This window comes from Neopsephotus bourkii, unplaced genomic scaffold, assembly GCF_033783945.1.
Source record: "Neopsephotus bourkii isolate Nb327-2 ecotype Australia unplaced genomic scaffold, CSIRO-AGI_Nbou_v1 NB_1558, whole genome shotgun sequence".
Lineage (NCBI taxonomy): Eukaryota > Metazoa > Chordata > Aves > Psittaciformes > Psittacidae > Neopsephotus > Neopsephotus bourkii.
In genome coordinates, this window is record NW_026902034.1 from 428610 (window position 1) to 444166 (window position 15557).

Below are 15557 nucleotides of genomic sequence, written 5' to 3' on the forward strand. Positions count from 1 at the left end.
ACATCAACTGCAGCTCTATAAATCTTCAGAGAAAATCCTCTCAGCCCTACTTCTTTACCCTGACAGCATAACTAAATTTAACGGTCCATAAAGCCATGTTAATGCAAGAGGGGGCACTCTTCAGGCCCAGTTTCACAAAGTCCTGCCACCCTCTGCCAGACAGCCAGTGGTGGCAGAAGATAGCCAAGAACTGCCCTTAGAGGCAATTTGTAAGACTCTTCAGATACATTGCCCTGAAGACAGCTACATCAAAAGGCTTTGTTTTTCTGTGCCAGTGAGTAAATATAAGTCTTTTAGATCAAGATTTGTTGCTAACTTTCCTCCTGAATAGAACATAATTGGACTTAAACAAATTTAGTATCTGTTGTGTAAAGCACTAGACCTACATAAACTTTCTCCTATAACTGCTGTTTGCAAGGCTATCGAAAGCCAAAACTCCAAAAGGTTTGTATGCATGTGTAAGTGTATGCACACACATATATGATTGAGAACATCCACATGCCATGAAATCTTACATTTAGAAAGAGCAAAACCTCATGGAAATTCAGACAGTGCTTCTTCCAGCAAGAGTCAAGAGTGAGAGAGGGAAAAGAAAGCTTTCAAGTCATGGCCAAGTAGTATTTGCTTCCACTACTGTATGCCAGTGTAGGAATTTTGATTACAAGAAACCAATGTTTGCAATATTTACACCCACCTGCTGAACTTCTGCTGCAGTGCTCCTGAAGAGTTCGATGTACCTTTTTCCCAGCAAGTCCTTATGCTTTTTCAGTGCATTTTGTGCATATTCCTCACAAGCAAACAATACAAAGGCATCCCCTGTTGGCCTGCTATCAGGGTATGTGACAAACAGGACTCCTTCCTTTCCTCCTGTTACAGGGCAGTGTTGGCCAAAGAATGTCAGCACTTCTTCTGTTGTAACGTTGAAAGGAAGACCTCGCATCCTGACGATCACTTGGTTTTCTTTTGACAAGAACTGTGCAACCTCATTGGAAGTACCTTTAACAAAAAAATATGCAGAAGCAGCACTTAAGTCTATGTGGTCATAAAAGATCATGAGCAAGTCCGGCATAGCTACCTCCTCCCCAAAGACAGAACACGGCAGGTAGAACAATGTTTGCTTCCAAAGTAAATAACACCCCTCCCCCCATTTAATAAACTAGAAATATTGTAAGGACATTTCCCATTAAAGTCTAACAATGTTACTCCATTTGGAAGAGATTTATCCTTTTTCAAGGGGAAAATAAAAACTACTTAAAGTTCAGAGCTCAAGGAAAGCAGTCTCTGAATCTTTTGCATGAGCACTACCTCTGCTATCATGCACCTTGCCTTCCTAACTTATGAACACCTTTATCATGCTCTGAAACCATAATATATAGTAGCCAAGTACCCAGACCACTGTGCTGGGAAAGTTGGAAGGACATGTTGAAAACATGCCCAGGAATTTCATCCTATCCCAATAAAACTGTCAAAGTCTGCTAGTTCCACTTTCAGTATCTCTAGGAGAAGACCTCTGAGGTGTATACTTATATTACCCTAACCAAGGCTAGCTGCTAAACAGCTTCACGTCTTAATATGGGTCCTTTCACTTACACCCAGCTCATTCTCCAAAGAAGTTTGGTTGTGCCAGGCACACCCTTGTTATTTACACTGTGATATCCGTTTGCTTTTACATGCAAACCTCCACAGCAACAACTGTTACTGTTTTTCAGAAATACTCTGGCTTTGGTTTTTAGTAATCAATAACATTTAGGTTCCTTCAGTTAAGATGAGCTACCAAATTAAGTTCATATCCAAGGTCATCATCTTGCCTGATCAATCCTTATTGGATAGGCTGCTTGAAAATGGAAGCAATATGGAAGAGAAAGATGGACAGATAAATCACAGAATGCCTTAGACTGCTGCTACTTGTTTAAAGAAAGAAAATGAAAACCTGTATCTAATAAGGGCAGTTTATAGCCCAACACTGCAGATGCTGATGGAGCCCACTGTCATTCCTACCCACTAAAAATTACCTCCTGCAATTTTAAGGAAGTCTTCGCCTGTTGCCTTGTATACCTAAAGAAAGAAACAAGAATGTAATTGGTATGCTATTTGCACTCCTGTTACAAAGAGGATTTCAAAGCCAGTGTCACACACCTCAATGTATCGATTTCCCATGTGATGCTTGTGCCTTTGTAGTGCTAGATCTCTATGCTCTTCACTTACGAACCTCACAAGAGCCTCCCCATTCCTCCTACCTTGGGCATTAAGACAGACAGCAGCACCTCCCCTGCAAGATTTAAATCAAGAGAGAGAGAACTCTATGACCAACACAGACAAAGCACTACAAATGCTTAAGTAAATTCTTGGTTACTAACTTGGCAATATTTAGGCCTTTGAAGAATCTTGCTATGTCCTGGTCAGATGACTGCCAAGGCAATCCTCTTGCTCGGATAACAGCATTGTCATCCACAAGTTCCATCTTGCTGCTGCAGACACAAAGAGGGAGTAATACAGACACAACTACCTTTAGTATCTGACATGTAATACTCTCCCTGTTTGTCACCTGCGCTTCAGTCCCTGTTCCACATCTACTGGATGGCACTTCCAGGGCAGCAATGGCTAAGTGCCACCACCATCCAAAGCCACTGCATGTGTTTCTCCTCAGGAAGCGTCTGGTCCTTTTCCACCTCCCCTTTCCTGCTTCACCACATTCGCTCCTTGAGCTCTCATTTCTTTGATCATGTTCACAATTTACTCCCCACTCCTGACATACAAATGGTTTGTGCTTCTCCATTATCTGAACAGGGTTACTGGTATAAAATAAAGCACTTGCCATTCTAATCTCAGGTAGGTGGAAATTGAAACAGATCAGTTAGATGTAACTGAGGTCAATGCTTATTTTTTTTTGTACTGTAATCATGTGTAAGAGCCAGTTACAAGCCAAGCCCAAATCAGTTCAGGGTTATACTCAGCACACAGAGGACTCCTGCCCAGAGAGTTTAGCCTTAACATTGCTTGTTTAGCCGTCACCTTGCTACTAGAGACTAATATAGCTACAGGCTACACTGGCTGCTTAGCATGGGAATAGCTCAGCCACAGAAAGCCATGTTTAATTGGTCATTACCACAGCCTCTTTTGTTCTGTTACTTGTTAAAAGTGCCACGTGTAACAATACCCTCACAGCTACCCAAGGCTGCCTTTCTGGCTATTGCAAGGACATGTTTTTGCACAGAAGAGAGTGTATGATTGATTAAGCAGATCAAGTCTTGTTCAGCAGCAGAGGACTTCTTTTTGCACAAAAAGGCTGTGGTACACCTTGTTACAGGAGGGTCATGTTTGTCTTTAATACCTCAGGTAGCCTTTCCGTAGGTGTCTGTCTCAAGCTGTTCCCTCTCACCTCCTAATTCTGTACTTCTCACCAGCAAAAATAAAATGGGAATCTTCCACCTTACCCCAGGATTTTGTTATTGAAAGGGGAAAAGCTTATGGCCACTGTAAAACAAACCCTGAGCTAATCTCACTGGATACTTTCTGTCAACATTGTTGTATTCTTTTCTTGCTTTTTTTAGTTTCTTAATCTGGAAAAGGGAAGTATTCGTGCAAGACAGGAGTACAAGTAATACCAGCACAGGAGTATTCAGCAAACCATTGAGAAAAACCTGTAATCACACATAGAAGTATAATTACAGAAAAACAGAACAACACCCCCCTTCCCCCCCCCAGAAAAAAAAAGAAGAAAAAAAGCCACCAAAACAGTAATCAAAAGTATGCAACACTTTAGGTTTAAAATCTATTCAGGAAGAAGACAATCATAGCTTAAGCAATTTACTGGTAGTACAGTATCCTTATGGAAATATTTCTTCCCTATAAAAAAAAAAAGCATGATGCATATTCAATAACTGTGACACAAATTGCAGGAAGAATCTTAGAGTTGGTACCAACAGGGTTACTCGCAAAAATGCTTACTTCTCTGTTAACAGCACACTTAACACCCATTATAAGCATTTACTAGCAGGACCCAGAACGACCAGCAGTTAACAGGCAACATCGAAGTGTATCAAGAAAACTGGCTTGCATCTCATCATAGGTTATCTGTTCCTTTTCCCACTTAAAGCACCTAATCGATTCCCACAGCAGTGGCAAGATAAATAAAACAATGGTAACAGTTATTTGCAAGACTGGTAGGGTATGTGCACACAGCAAGAAGAGGGCGAAAGCACTTACCATGGCCCACTTTCAAATTTGTAGTTTACTCTTTCTGGATCTGAAAATCGGTGATCTATGAAATATAGCACAAGTTATTTTCTTTTTTCCTCAGCATACAGGACAGGCAATAAAACCAAACAAGCAAGAAAAAAAAACAAAACTTGTTCACAACAATCACTTACTGTATGGTTCAGATATTAGCGTTAAAATAATATTCCCCATATCTTCAACTTGAGAGGCTCCATAGGGAAACACTGGACTGTTCTTGTCAAGATTTAAATCTTTATGCTGGAGTTAAGTCAATCATCACCAGAGAGATTTCTAATTGGCTTCCTGTTAGAGCCAACAAGCTTTCATGTTACCCTTGATGGTAAGTTACTTCTCAGGGGGAATCTTTAATCCATTTTCCTACTGGGATACATTAGCTGTTCTGTCTTGGCCTCTAGCTACTGCCACCTATGGGAGTGCAAGGTCACTCCAGAAAGCGTCTAGGGACATGAGACCCCATAATAAGGACATATATATTTAATATACTTTGAATTATGTATGTTTGACAGATAGTTTTGCATCCAGAAGACACTTGAGTACTCTACTCTTTAATTAAGATTTTTAACCTCTAATTTGAAGGAGAAGCAAACCATCAACTAAGAGCTCCAGAAATAGAATATGCTACATGCTTTCCAAACAAGCAATCCCAAAATACAATAAATATTTTACTTTGACCAAATTCACAAATGGCACTTGGTCTAAACCTTGCCCATTAGAAGATACAACCCAAATTTAGTGCTGTTAGACAGAAGCATTTTGAGAATGTGATAAGTGTATGCCATTGTAGATAATCAAGAGACAAAACAGAGTCCCACAGCACATATGTTCTTTGATCTGAAGTATTTTGGAAGATGATAGCAAGGATAAGCTCCCTGCCAATAGAGAGCAGGATGTGTTCTGCCCTGGAAAGAGGCTGTAGAACGACTTGATAAAACCCCGTGTTCATAAAGAGAGTCTGATGCAAGTTGCACATACCACTTTCTTTCACACAAGTGTAAACGGTTTCCCTCTCCTGTCTCCTGTCACACTTGCACCTCTCTAACACCAGGCTACAGGACTACAAGACTACTGACAACTCTGCTCCATCATTTATAAATGAAATTTTTAAGAGGGTTTTATTCACTCACATCTCCTTTGATGAGTGTAGGATTAAAGAACCCAAGACAACAAAATAGAAGCCAGCTAAAAATCCCAGAAAAAAAAAAAAACCAACCAACAACACCACCACAAAAAAAAACAACAAAAAAACAAACCCACAAAACAAAAAACAGCCCAAGAACAGAACAAGTAATGAAATACAAAACAGTCTTGGAAAATTACTTGGGTTTTTTGACTCCTTTCATTACTTTACATCATGACTTCAGAGCAAAAGTGAAAGTTTCTTAAACAAGACCTATCCTGGCATGGCAGTACAGTAATGCAAGGCATTCAAAATAGTCAAATGCACCAATTATTTGCCCACATCTTCAAAAAAAAAAAACCTCACTGGACACAGTGCAAATGCTCAAGTCTGTGGTGCTCAAATGCTGGCTCTCAGTCCAGCTTTTTTTTCCCCTTAAAGAAAACCTGCTTTTTTTTTTCCACCTAGAGCTGAGCTGATTTTCAATTGGCAGATGCCTACATGAAGGGCAGAGAATGGAAGGTGTCAGAAACAGACACCACATTCCAGCTTTGCTGTATCATCTCTTCAACAGGGGGGGCAGCACAAGTCTCATTGTGAAATAAAACCTTCCCTATTATTTGTGGGTTAACTGCAAGTCACTCCTACAAAATAATAAGTTGTTTTTGAAGTTTAACTCTTCCACAGCAAGGAAAGGAAAGCTGCTGTGCCAACACAATACACTTTGAAGCTTTGTTAGTTTTAAGTGGGCACCGGAGTCTGTAAGGTGAGAGGATGGTGCTTAGTCTTACAAGAACATTGGCAGTTTAAATGAATCATCATAGTTAAAAACAAAACTAAAAACCCAACAAAAAAAAAAGGCACAAAACAAACTAGTGACCCGTCCCCTCCAGCTGCCTGACTCAAGACAGTTTCCTAGCCATAGCCATTACCCTCCCTTCACATACTTTCTTTGGAGTAAAGTAGTGAAAGCATTAAATGGTTTTCTTAAAGAAAACAAAGCTAAAAATCCTGAGCCACATGGAACAACCCCAAAGCACAGTTTCTGAGACTATCAGTATTTGTGGCAACAAAAAAAACCATTCAAAACAACTTCATTGCAGTATCTTTTCCTAAACAGTACACTCAGGCTCACGCCTCCCCTGTCCCCTGGGGAATAGAGGTTGAAAAGAAAACTAATCAACAGACTCCCTCACAGCAGGTGCCTAATCAGTACCACACAGATGTTTCTGGGTACAGGGTATTGGAGCTGAGGAGTGCTTCCTTTCCTGACACCCTTTCCTCTGCAGAATCTAACAGCTCTGTGCTTGCTCAGCCTCTGCTGCATGTCCATGGAACCAGAAGCTGCTGAAGGCACAGGTATTGAAATCTGGATCTTGCCTGGCTGATTTTTGCAAAGATTTTTTAATTGTCATCTTTGTCAAAGTCAAGAGAAATTGGGCAGGAGTTTCAATAGCTATTACAGCTGAGGACATGCATGCATGTACGTATACATGCACTTGGCTGTTAGACCATGCTGTCAAAACTCCAGGCATTTTAGTGTTTCCTTTTTGCTGAGCCAAAGATCCCTACAAGTGATCAGCTGCCCAAGAGAAAATGCAGCAGTGTGAAGGCACTAGGAATTTGAAGCAAGGCTGTCACACAAAGAAAACAAACTCGCTCCCTCACCCCACATCCATTTTCATCAGAAAATATTTTAACTTAAAATATCAATCAACAGGAGATCTAGTTCCTAAAACTCACCTAGTGCCAACAGAAACCTGTACCAGGTGTTCAGACAGAGTCAGTTGTGCCAAGGAGCTCTAGATTAGTATAAACACAATCAAAGGGGAGGAACAACGTCGTGAACATTAGCGGGAATAAAAATTGCTCACACCTTTGCCTCTGATTAGCTAGGAGCAAGGCTTCTAGGCAAGACTGGAGAAGAAACTGATAGATTTCTGCACATGTGAGGAGCATGCTAACAGTAATATTAACCAAGCAAAAACCTGAAATCTAACAGACACCCATGGTCAGAGACACTAGAAATTATGGGCACCTGGGGAAAAGCTGTTGTTAGAATAGTCTTTGTAAAACCCACCTCTTGCTCTGTGAAGGGATAAGAGACCACGTGTGTGTGTGTGTGTGTGTGTGTGTGTGTGTGTGTGTGTGTGTGTGTGTGTGTGTAGGCACACATAGTGATGTTTAAAAGTTGCCTCCCCTGGACAACTGGAAAGTGGCTAAATCCAAATTCACATCTGAAGTGTCAGAAAACAGACCTGGCTGTCTAAAGCTACTATATGCAATAGCATGCACACATATAATCTAAATGAAGCAATGGGCAAAAGACACTCCCAAACAACAAGGCAGGATAGGAAACAAGGAACAACTTCTTACTGCATAGCAGCAACACCACCTCCTGCAGCACTCAGCAAGTTAGTGAAGGGGACAGGGAGAAACACTACATCAAGGTGGCCTACATAATACGGAAGAAATTTCTATGTTATTTCCTTAGGTTCATCACCACAGCTTCACCCACTGCCAGTGCCTCCCATAACTTCTTCCCTCCCACTCTCTTCCATTTTTCAGTTGAGAAACTCCTTTAACTGCCAAAAGAAATACTGAACAACTAATTTAGCTTTGAGATGACACAACATGAACTAGTCTTGCAATTGTGTTCTGCACTGATCCTCTTCCCCCTTTGTTCAGTTTTTAAGTCTCTTCAGCCAGAAGATTACATCTTTTAAAATGAAGTTTGCATAAATGCAATCTGATATTACTCAGTTCCTGGGTACAGGAAAATACTAATAGCAATATGCAAGATTCTCATGTAATACCCAGTAGCAGGATTTTTATTGCCACTTATATGCTATTGGTTATAACTGCTCCACATCATTGTTTTCAGGGCAGCCAAGTCAAAAATAAAACAAGCAAAAAAAAAAACAAAAACACAAAACAACCCACAAAAGACCACACAAACCAAACCAAAAAAGTCAAAAAAGCCAACAAAACCAATTTTCAGTGTTGCAGTATCCAGATTGTATCCAGCACATTAAGCAGGCTGGTCTGAAGTATGCCTGTATTTCTACTGACAGCATCCAGCAGACATCCCTAGTAAAGAGTTATCCTCAGAAATACAGCTCAGAAGCGAGTGGAGCAAACCATGTACTGGAGGAAGCATGAGCTATTTGCCATTTAATAGCTTCTGCACACCCAATCTTGAGGCAAAGGATGAGTCTTCTGCAGATCTAATACGAATAGTCATGCAAGCTTTGTTCACTCCACCCTGAAGGCACTCACAGGGTGAAAACTGGCTCAGCAAGCTTTGCAAATCAAGAAGTGCAGCAAGTATGGGAGGTACGGAGGGTGCAAGAACAACCCTGCTCCTTCGGTATACTTACACATGGGGGGGGGACTGACACGACAAAGAAGAATTCAATGGCCCTGAGTTCCTCTCTGCAGGAACATGATCGCTTCTCTCCATTTTTTTGTTACTTTAAATTTCTTGCAATTGTTCTGCTGTTGCTCCTCTTACACAACACTAAGTCTGCCAGAAGACTGACTCCTACCCTAAAACCTGTTTCGAGACCGTAAGTTAGGCAGCAGTAGCACTCAGAGATAAGTTACAACTAGCATCAGTTCTTCCTCAGTCCTTCATATTCCATGGCATTTTAAACATTTCCTTACCTTTAATGAAAATAAATCATTGGATGCTTGCTCAAGAAATGTATGGTTTCTTGGGGAGGGGTGATGTAAAGCTTTCACCTAAGCTCTTGGATTTGGAATAGTTTCCTTGCTGTACAGAATTTCAAGTAGTTCACTGAAACAGTAAATTCCAAAAAGAATCTTCTAAAGGAAGGATAACCCAGCTGATTAGTTGGTTTAAGATCTCTATGCTATTTTTCAAGACTGTGCTTGCCTTGTCCACAAGAAATACATAACCAAGAAACAACTATGCAGTGTGTTATACACTGGATTATACACCCTGAATGACTGCACGGACAGCAGTTAATGACCCTACTGTTGGGAGCATATTCTCCATTTGTTTGTAATCTGTTTAATCAAATGATACCCATCAAAAGAAAAGCTTTTTGACTACTCCTAATAATTTAAATGACTGTACAGTAATACCCAGCTTTCCCCCAGGTTTCACATCATGCAAGCTTCTGTTCACTGATTACAACCATCTTACTTTCAGGTAAATGGAGCTGTTGTAAGTACATGAATGGATGTGCCCAGGACCATTCCACTTCTACCAGTTTCTAAATGCAAGTCTTCTGCATATCTAGTCAGTACATGACACATAGACAAAAACCTTCTATGCCCACTAAGAAAACCAACAAACCTGGCCCAGTATAGTTTGTGTGGCACAAATCATGGAAAACTTCCCTCATGCAGTCCCTTTAGCTATGGGGTGGAAAAGATGCACCTTCTACAAGAACAGAAGAGCTTTGTCATGTTCTACACATGAATCTGCAACTTCATTCCAACATACTCCATTTGTTTTTGTGTCCTCACCCCAGCATATCCACTTCAAATCCAAGTTACTTTTCATTTAGACATTCTCTCTGCTACGTAACTGTCTCAGGAGGAAAGCAGCTTATGAAAAAAACCAAACCTCTGCACAAAACTGTTTGAACTAGTCTTCGCACTTAGCACCTGCTTCAGCAATTATTTTTTTAATCCCAAGCCCTACATGCATGTCCAGACTCTCCAAGTGCAATTAGCTTCTACCACTTCTGACAGCAAGGAGATGAAGTTGGCAGATTTCAGCAAGGTGAGGAGAAATAAAATTACCATATTTGTCAATAAAAGGAAATAAAGTTATTTTAGCTTTTTGGTCTCTGCATCCTCCACCCCCAACACTCTCAAGCAATATAGGCACAGTTAATTTCAGCTATGTTGCTGAAATGTGACAAGTTTACAGATCAGAGCATCAGTTACAAATCAGCAGTTACACAACAAATCAAACCACAAAGACTAAGATAAAACTAGAATAGAGCAATTTAGGTTTATATACCTTAAGAAGCATATCAGACACAGAATTCACACTCAAGCTGAGCATGCTCGCATAAACTGACCAAGCCTCAAGCAACATGGAGGAAATACTGTTGGCAGCTGCCAAACCCACCCTTAGATGGTACTGACTTTTCAGGGGCTTCTTGACGGTCAGGTAACATAAGGTTGTCTGCCTCCTCTCAGCAAGCAGGGAATACACAGCCTGACACTGTGCCTTAGCTGACTAGCAATGCTCCAGGTGGCTACAGTTGTATTACTAGTTCCACAGTACCAAGACATAAACACACACAGAGAACAAAGGCATCTCTCCAAAACAGCTGAAGTAGCTCATTGTCTTTAATAGACTTCTCCAGCTCCATATCAAAGCCTCCCTGAACAATGTAGTAAGTTTTTGACCAAAGCTTTAAAAAGCCTCCATCATCCAGCTTCTAGATTATGCAACACAAGCATTTATTTTGCTTTTTTTTTACGTAAAAATTCACACTCTTACACTAACTGTACTGCTTTGCTTCAAAGTAGGGGAAGAAGTGATTTCTACCCCTTCACTCAGGGAGATTAATCTTAATTTGCAGATGGCAAAGCAGAGCAGACAGCCTCCAGTACTCAACCTTATGGTTAAGCACCAAGAAAATCCATATCTACATAATGTGCCATAGATAATGTGCCAATCACATTCCCTGCTTTAGGTTCACTCCTGAATCAAAGAGGTTCACAACAAGAATAACTGGTCCCCTTCCTAAAAATTAAGACAGTAATTCTTACTAAAATGAAAAAAAAAAACACAAAAAAAAAAAAACAACCAAAAAACAAACCCTAACTGATGTGACAATCAACCTCACAACTTAAATATTAGGATTCATATCGGCCATATGAACAATGTACCAGATGCACTAAACTGTGAAGTTTAGCAACAAAACTATGAACGTAGTAAAGAAAACAGACAGAAATCAAGAAGAAATACAGGATTTCCCCCATGGGAGCATGCATCCTCATGTTTTTATCTTTGTGAGAAAGCTCAGTACAGCTCAGAGTCACTCATTAAAGTTACACCACTCTTGAACATGTGTTGCAAGCATTACTCACTCATCTCTGTCCTCAAATTCAGGCGAAGCTGTAACAGCAGTAGACACCATCACTGTGAAAAGGATACATTCTATCATGGCTGCAACATCCAATTTGCTAACATCAGGTGAGCCAGGGCAACACTTCTTGAATTCCTTACGCAAGTCAAAAAAGGAGTAGAAGCATTCAGGCAGCAAGATATTCTGTAAAAGGACAAAGTTACTGCTGTCAACCCGGGTAAACTTAATCTACTTTGTCTTTAGGTACTAAAACTTTATAACAAGTTGCTTATATGGGTATGAAACACAAACAGTCTTTGCTACAGAGAAACTCCTATAGCTCTTTGTAGCCTCCTGTTTATGAACTTTTTTTTTTTTTTTTTGCTTAAGCAGCTTTCTCTATGTGGTTTAAAAAGAGAAATGTGCTTTTTCACTGCCAGAGAAACGCTTGCTATTATTACTACTGCTTCAAATCCAATATATATGTAGGAGAGCAAATGCCTGCTATTGCAAAATTTATCATCAATTCTTGATTCCAATTTTAACTGTAAAAAGCCAGAGGGCATGCAGTTCAGTTTATAGAGCCAAGTAAATTTTGCAAGACTAGCAGAAGATGTTTTGGTTTATAGACAAGACTGACTTTTCAACGAATAGTCACACTTCAAATACTTACTCCTTAAACCAAAACTAAAAATAAAACCAAAAAAACAACACACAAAACCCCCAACTAAAACTAGGATAAAAGCCAACTGGGTGCAGATGAGGACTTGATATGGCACAGAGGTTGTCAGTCTAGGCATGGTAACTGCTTTAATTGCAGCATATGAAGCCAGAGCTTCTCTACAGGCACAACATTTTGTATTCCACTTGGCTGTTTGTTGCCTACAATATCTTTCTAGACCAAAAGCAGGGGCTTTCTGTGATTTAACAACTACTTAGCATCTTGGCATTCTAACAGAATGACAAGATACGTGAAAGCACATTTAGGGAGCCTGAAGAAATAAGTCTGAAACAAGTTCTGCTTTAAGAACATGTTAGCATATGGACAGATGCATTAGGCAAACGATACTCTTTAAAGACAAACTTATGAAAATGGAGGTGTGCTTGCCAAGATTTCCTGCCCTGGTTTTAGCATGGCTATTCTTCTTCCTCAACAAGTGACCAAGTTCTGTACTTCACTGACATTCAGTTGGAGCAGTTGATGCCAATTCATTCTCTGAATACCATGAACTGCTAGATTGCTTCAGACTGGCAATCTTAAAAGAGAAATGCAATCCAACAAGTCTGGTGATTTATTTTTGCCTATCTGGATTTCAGTGACCCTGCTAGCCCATCTTCAGGATTCACAAAGAACTATCACAGGTCTCATAAGCACCTGGTTTACTTAACATATAGGCAGCACAGAGCAGCTTTTAAATGAATAAATCTTAACAAAACAGCAACAGAACATTTTGATGAGGATTTGATTCCCATCAGTGACCCTGTGATGATACAAAAAAAGGATGCTTACCCCTAACACCAGACAAATTTAAATAATCATAGTTGTCCCTTCTTTGCCTGCAGTTAAGTTATGCACATAAAAGGTTAACTGTATAAACCATATAACCATTGCAAGCAAGAAGAAAGTCTGTTAAAAGCCTGTTTCCACATTTTATCACATTACACCCAAAGGCAAGTTACATATATATATATGGACCCTCTATTCATTATGAATCATGCTCACTCTTTCTCTTCTTAACCAAAGATATAAATACTTAGAGCACCAATAAGTATTAAAGCCAAGCTCATCCAATATCAGTTCTGTAACAACACAGACTTGCAGCAGTGCCCCTTCAAAGGTGAAGCAACAAATTGATGGGCACAGAGGTCAGCTGAAATGAGAGCAGCAGAACAGCTCAGTAACAAAGCAATGCATGTCTATAGGAAACCACAAAATGATTGAAGCAGTTATTTCAGGACTAGAGAATCAGCATATTGCAGCAACCCTATCACTAATGAAAAGTAGGCAGGACCTCATAATACTGTTAGCAATTTGGCAAGTCTGAAGGCATAGAAAACTCTAGAATATGGGACTAGTCATCACTCATAGCCTGCCTCAAACTACTGTTCAGCTCCTTACAAACATGAGCACCACCCTCAAGTTTCAACTGACTACATAAAGATTGAAAGTTGCTGAAGCTAAAGGTGAATATAACATTTCAAAAGACAATTTATGATTAAAGTGGTTAACTATTTGGCAATGCTTCCACATCCCATTTATTAACCCATTGTAGCTACAAGTACCCTGTCAATGCATTGCTCCTTTCTCAAACACATAAGCAGAAGGCATTGTCTGTGCCTTTCCCATGGACAAGCTCTTTAGTTCGGTAAGCACACACAAGCAACGTTTGTACAACAATTGTGTGAAGGCACTCTCATACTGAAGGGAAATTGATCAATTTTGCAAGAAATCATATAAAGCACACTAAAAGTCAAACTGAAACTACAACTACATACCTTCTTGGAAGCTTCAGGATGCAGAACTTGCCTAATGTGCAGCTGCCCATCAGTACAGAAACAGAACGAAGTACCTACACCAATGTTCAATTCATTGCTCACAGATTGATTAAACTGAAAGCAGGAACAAAAAAAGACACATGTAAAAGACAAGAGTGGCTGTGCCAGGCAGTGTCATCTGCTGTTGACATATTATTCCAGGGCAGCAGGAACATGGAGCTAGAACTCCTTTTCGTACAAGCCTAGCCTTTCACTTCTATAGATTTGTTTCTTACTATCTAAACACATAATAACTTTTATTACATTATTTTCACAAGGAAATTGACCCTGTTCCCCACTTCTAATGAGGCACGTCTACATTACAGGAAGCCCCTCAATCCTTTTCCAGAAGCCTTTGCAAAAGCACTGCAAGGAGACATAAAGCCAGCTGCAGAGAACTACGGGAACACCATGGCAGAGAAGCCTTTCAGACAGGGCACTCAAGCATGTTGAAAAGGAGATGGGGTTTCTGTCCTTTCCTCAATGAGAATCATGCACGCTTCACTATTTATATAGAGGCTTTGGTATTGTTTCCTTTCCTGGACTGATGAGCCACCACAAGCCTAAGCAGGGCCTGCCATCACCCAGCCTTTTCAGGTGCACCTAAACTTGGCCTCTTTCAACACCAACTGGGGCTCACCCTCAGCTGAGACTCAGGGTCCAGAATGGCAGGAGACCAGGGTAGGGAGATACCTGACCCTGACCTTCCTCTCTTGGTGTTCAGTCCCTCCCAAAGGGAATGAGCAAAACACAAGGGGGAAATCCCCACAAAAACCACCATAGACCAGGTTCCCTGTCACATGTATGGCTGTGGTGCCCCTGTACCAGACAGCGCTGCCCCAATAACTGTGATGGCAGAAGGAATAAATAGGTAACACTGCCCCTACTGCACCAGGAAGCCCCCAAGGAAGACCAGCAACTAGCAGCCACTTATGGGGTGTCACCTGTCTCAAAGCCTGCTCCAGCGGTGGTGCCAGTGTCAGGCTCTCCACATCCACCTGGGTGATCTCCTGGCACTCAGCTGTCAGCTCCAGATGGTCAGGCCGGACCAGCACATCATGCAGGTGCCCCAGCTCCAGAAAAAGCAGAGGGTGGGTCAGTCAGCTCCCCAGCCTGGAAGTCCCCACCTGCAGCACCGGCCCCTGCCCTCCACCAGGGCCTGCTCCAGCCTGGGGGACCCACTGCCAACCCAATGCTGGGGCTGTCCCACTGTACCCAGCACGGCAGGGCCAAGGGAAGCAGCAGGTCGGGGTGCCCTCACTCGCGGGAAAATACCTCCTTACTCCTCAGGTCGACCACTTTCCACAGGAGCTGGAGCAGCTCTCGCTCATCCGAGCCCAGCCTTGACCCGTTGTTTCCAGACGTGGTCACAAAGAGGATGACCAAGTAGTCGGGAGATGCCGTCATGGTGCCACCGGCCCAGTGGGAAGAATAAAAAAAGGGGGAAAGGTGGGGAGAGAAAACGAAAAGGGGGGAGAAAAAAGAGGGGGAAGAGGCCAGAAACTTTCCTTGCTCAAGGCCCTTCCAAACGAGACGCAGGCCTCGCTGCCCAGGTGCCGGCGAGGGAGGCGCACACTGCCGCTCTCCCCCCTCGCTGTCCCGGGCCG

The 15557-nt window shown here is 41.4% G+C and overlaps 1 protein-coding gene across 3 annotated transcripts in view; it reads right to left on the bottom strand.

Annotated features, from left to right (window-relative positions):
* ESRP1 (epithelial splicing regulatory protein 1) overlaps window positions 1-15407 on the bottom strand; it is a 39925-nt gene extending 24518 nt beyond the window's left edge. For all 3 annotated transcript variants that reach the window (XM_061371059.1, XM_061371058.1, XM_061371056.1), the window contains exons 1-10: window positions 15226-15407; window positions 14895-15023; window positions 13912-14025; window positions 11505-11619; window positions 4371-4469; window positions 4207-4261; window positions 2358-2468; window positions 2137-2269; window positions 2013-2055; window positions 695-996 (exon numbers count right to left, since the gene is read on the bottom strand). In XM_061371059.1, coding sequence (XP_061227043.1) covers window positions 695-996; window positions 2013-2055; window positions 2137-2269; window positions 2358-2468; window positions 4207-4261; window positions 4371-4469; window positions 11505-11619; window positions 13912-14025; window positions 14895-15023; window positions 15226-15357 — 1233 coding nt within the window. In that variant the 5' untranslated portion in view covers window positions 15358-15407. The remainder of the gene's footprint in view (window positions 1-694; window positions 997-2012; window positions 2056-2136; window positions 2270-2357; window positions 2469-4206; window positions 4262-4370; window positions 4470-11504; window positions 11620-13911; window positions 14026-14894; window positions 15024-15225) is intronic.
* Between the last annotated feature and the right edge of the window lie 150 nt (window positions 15408-15557).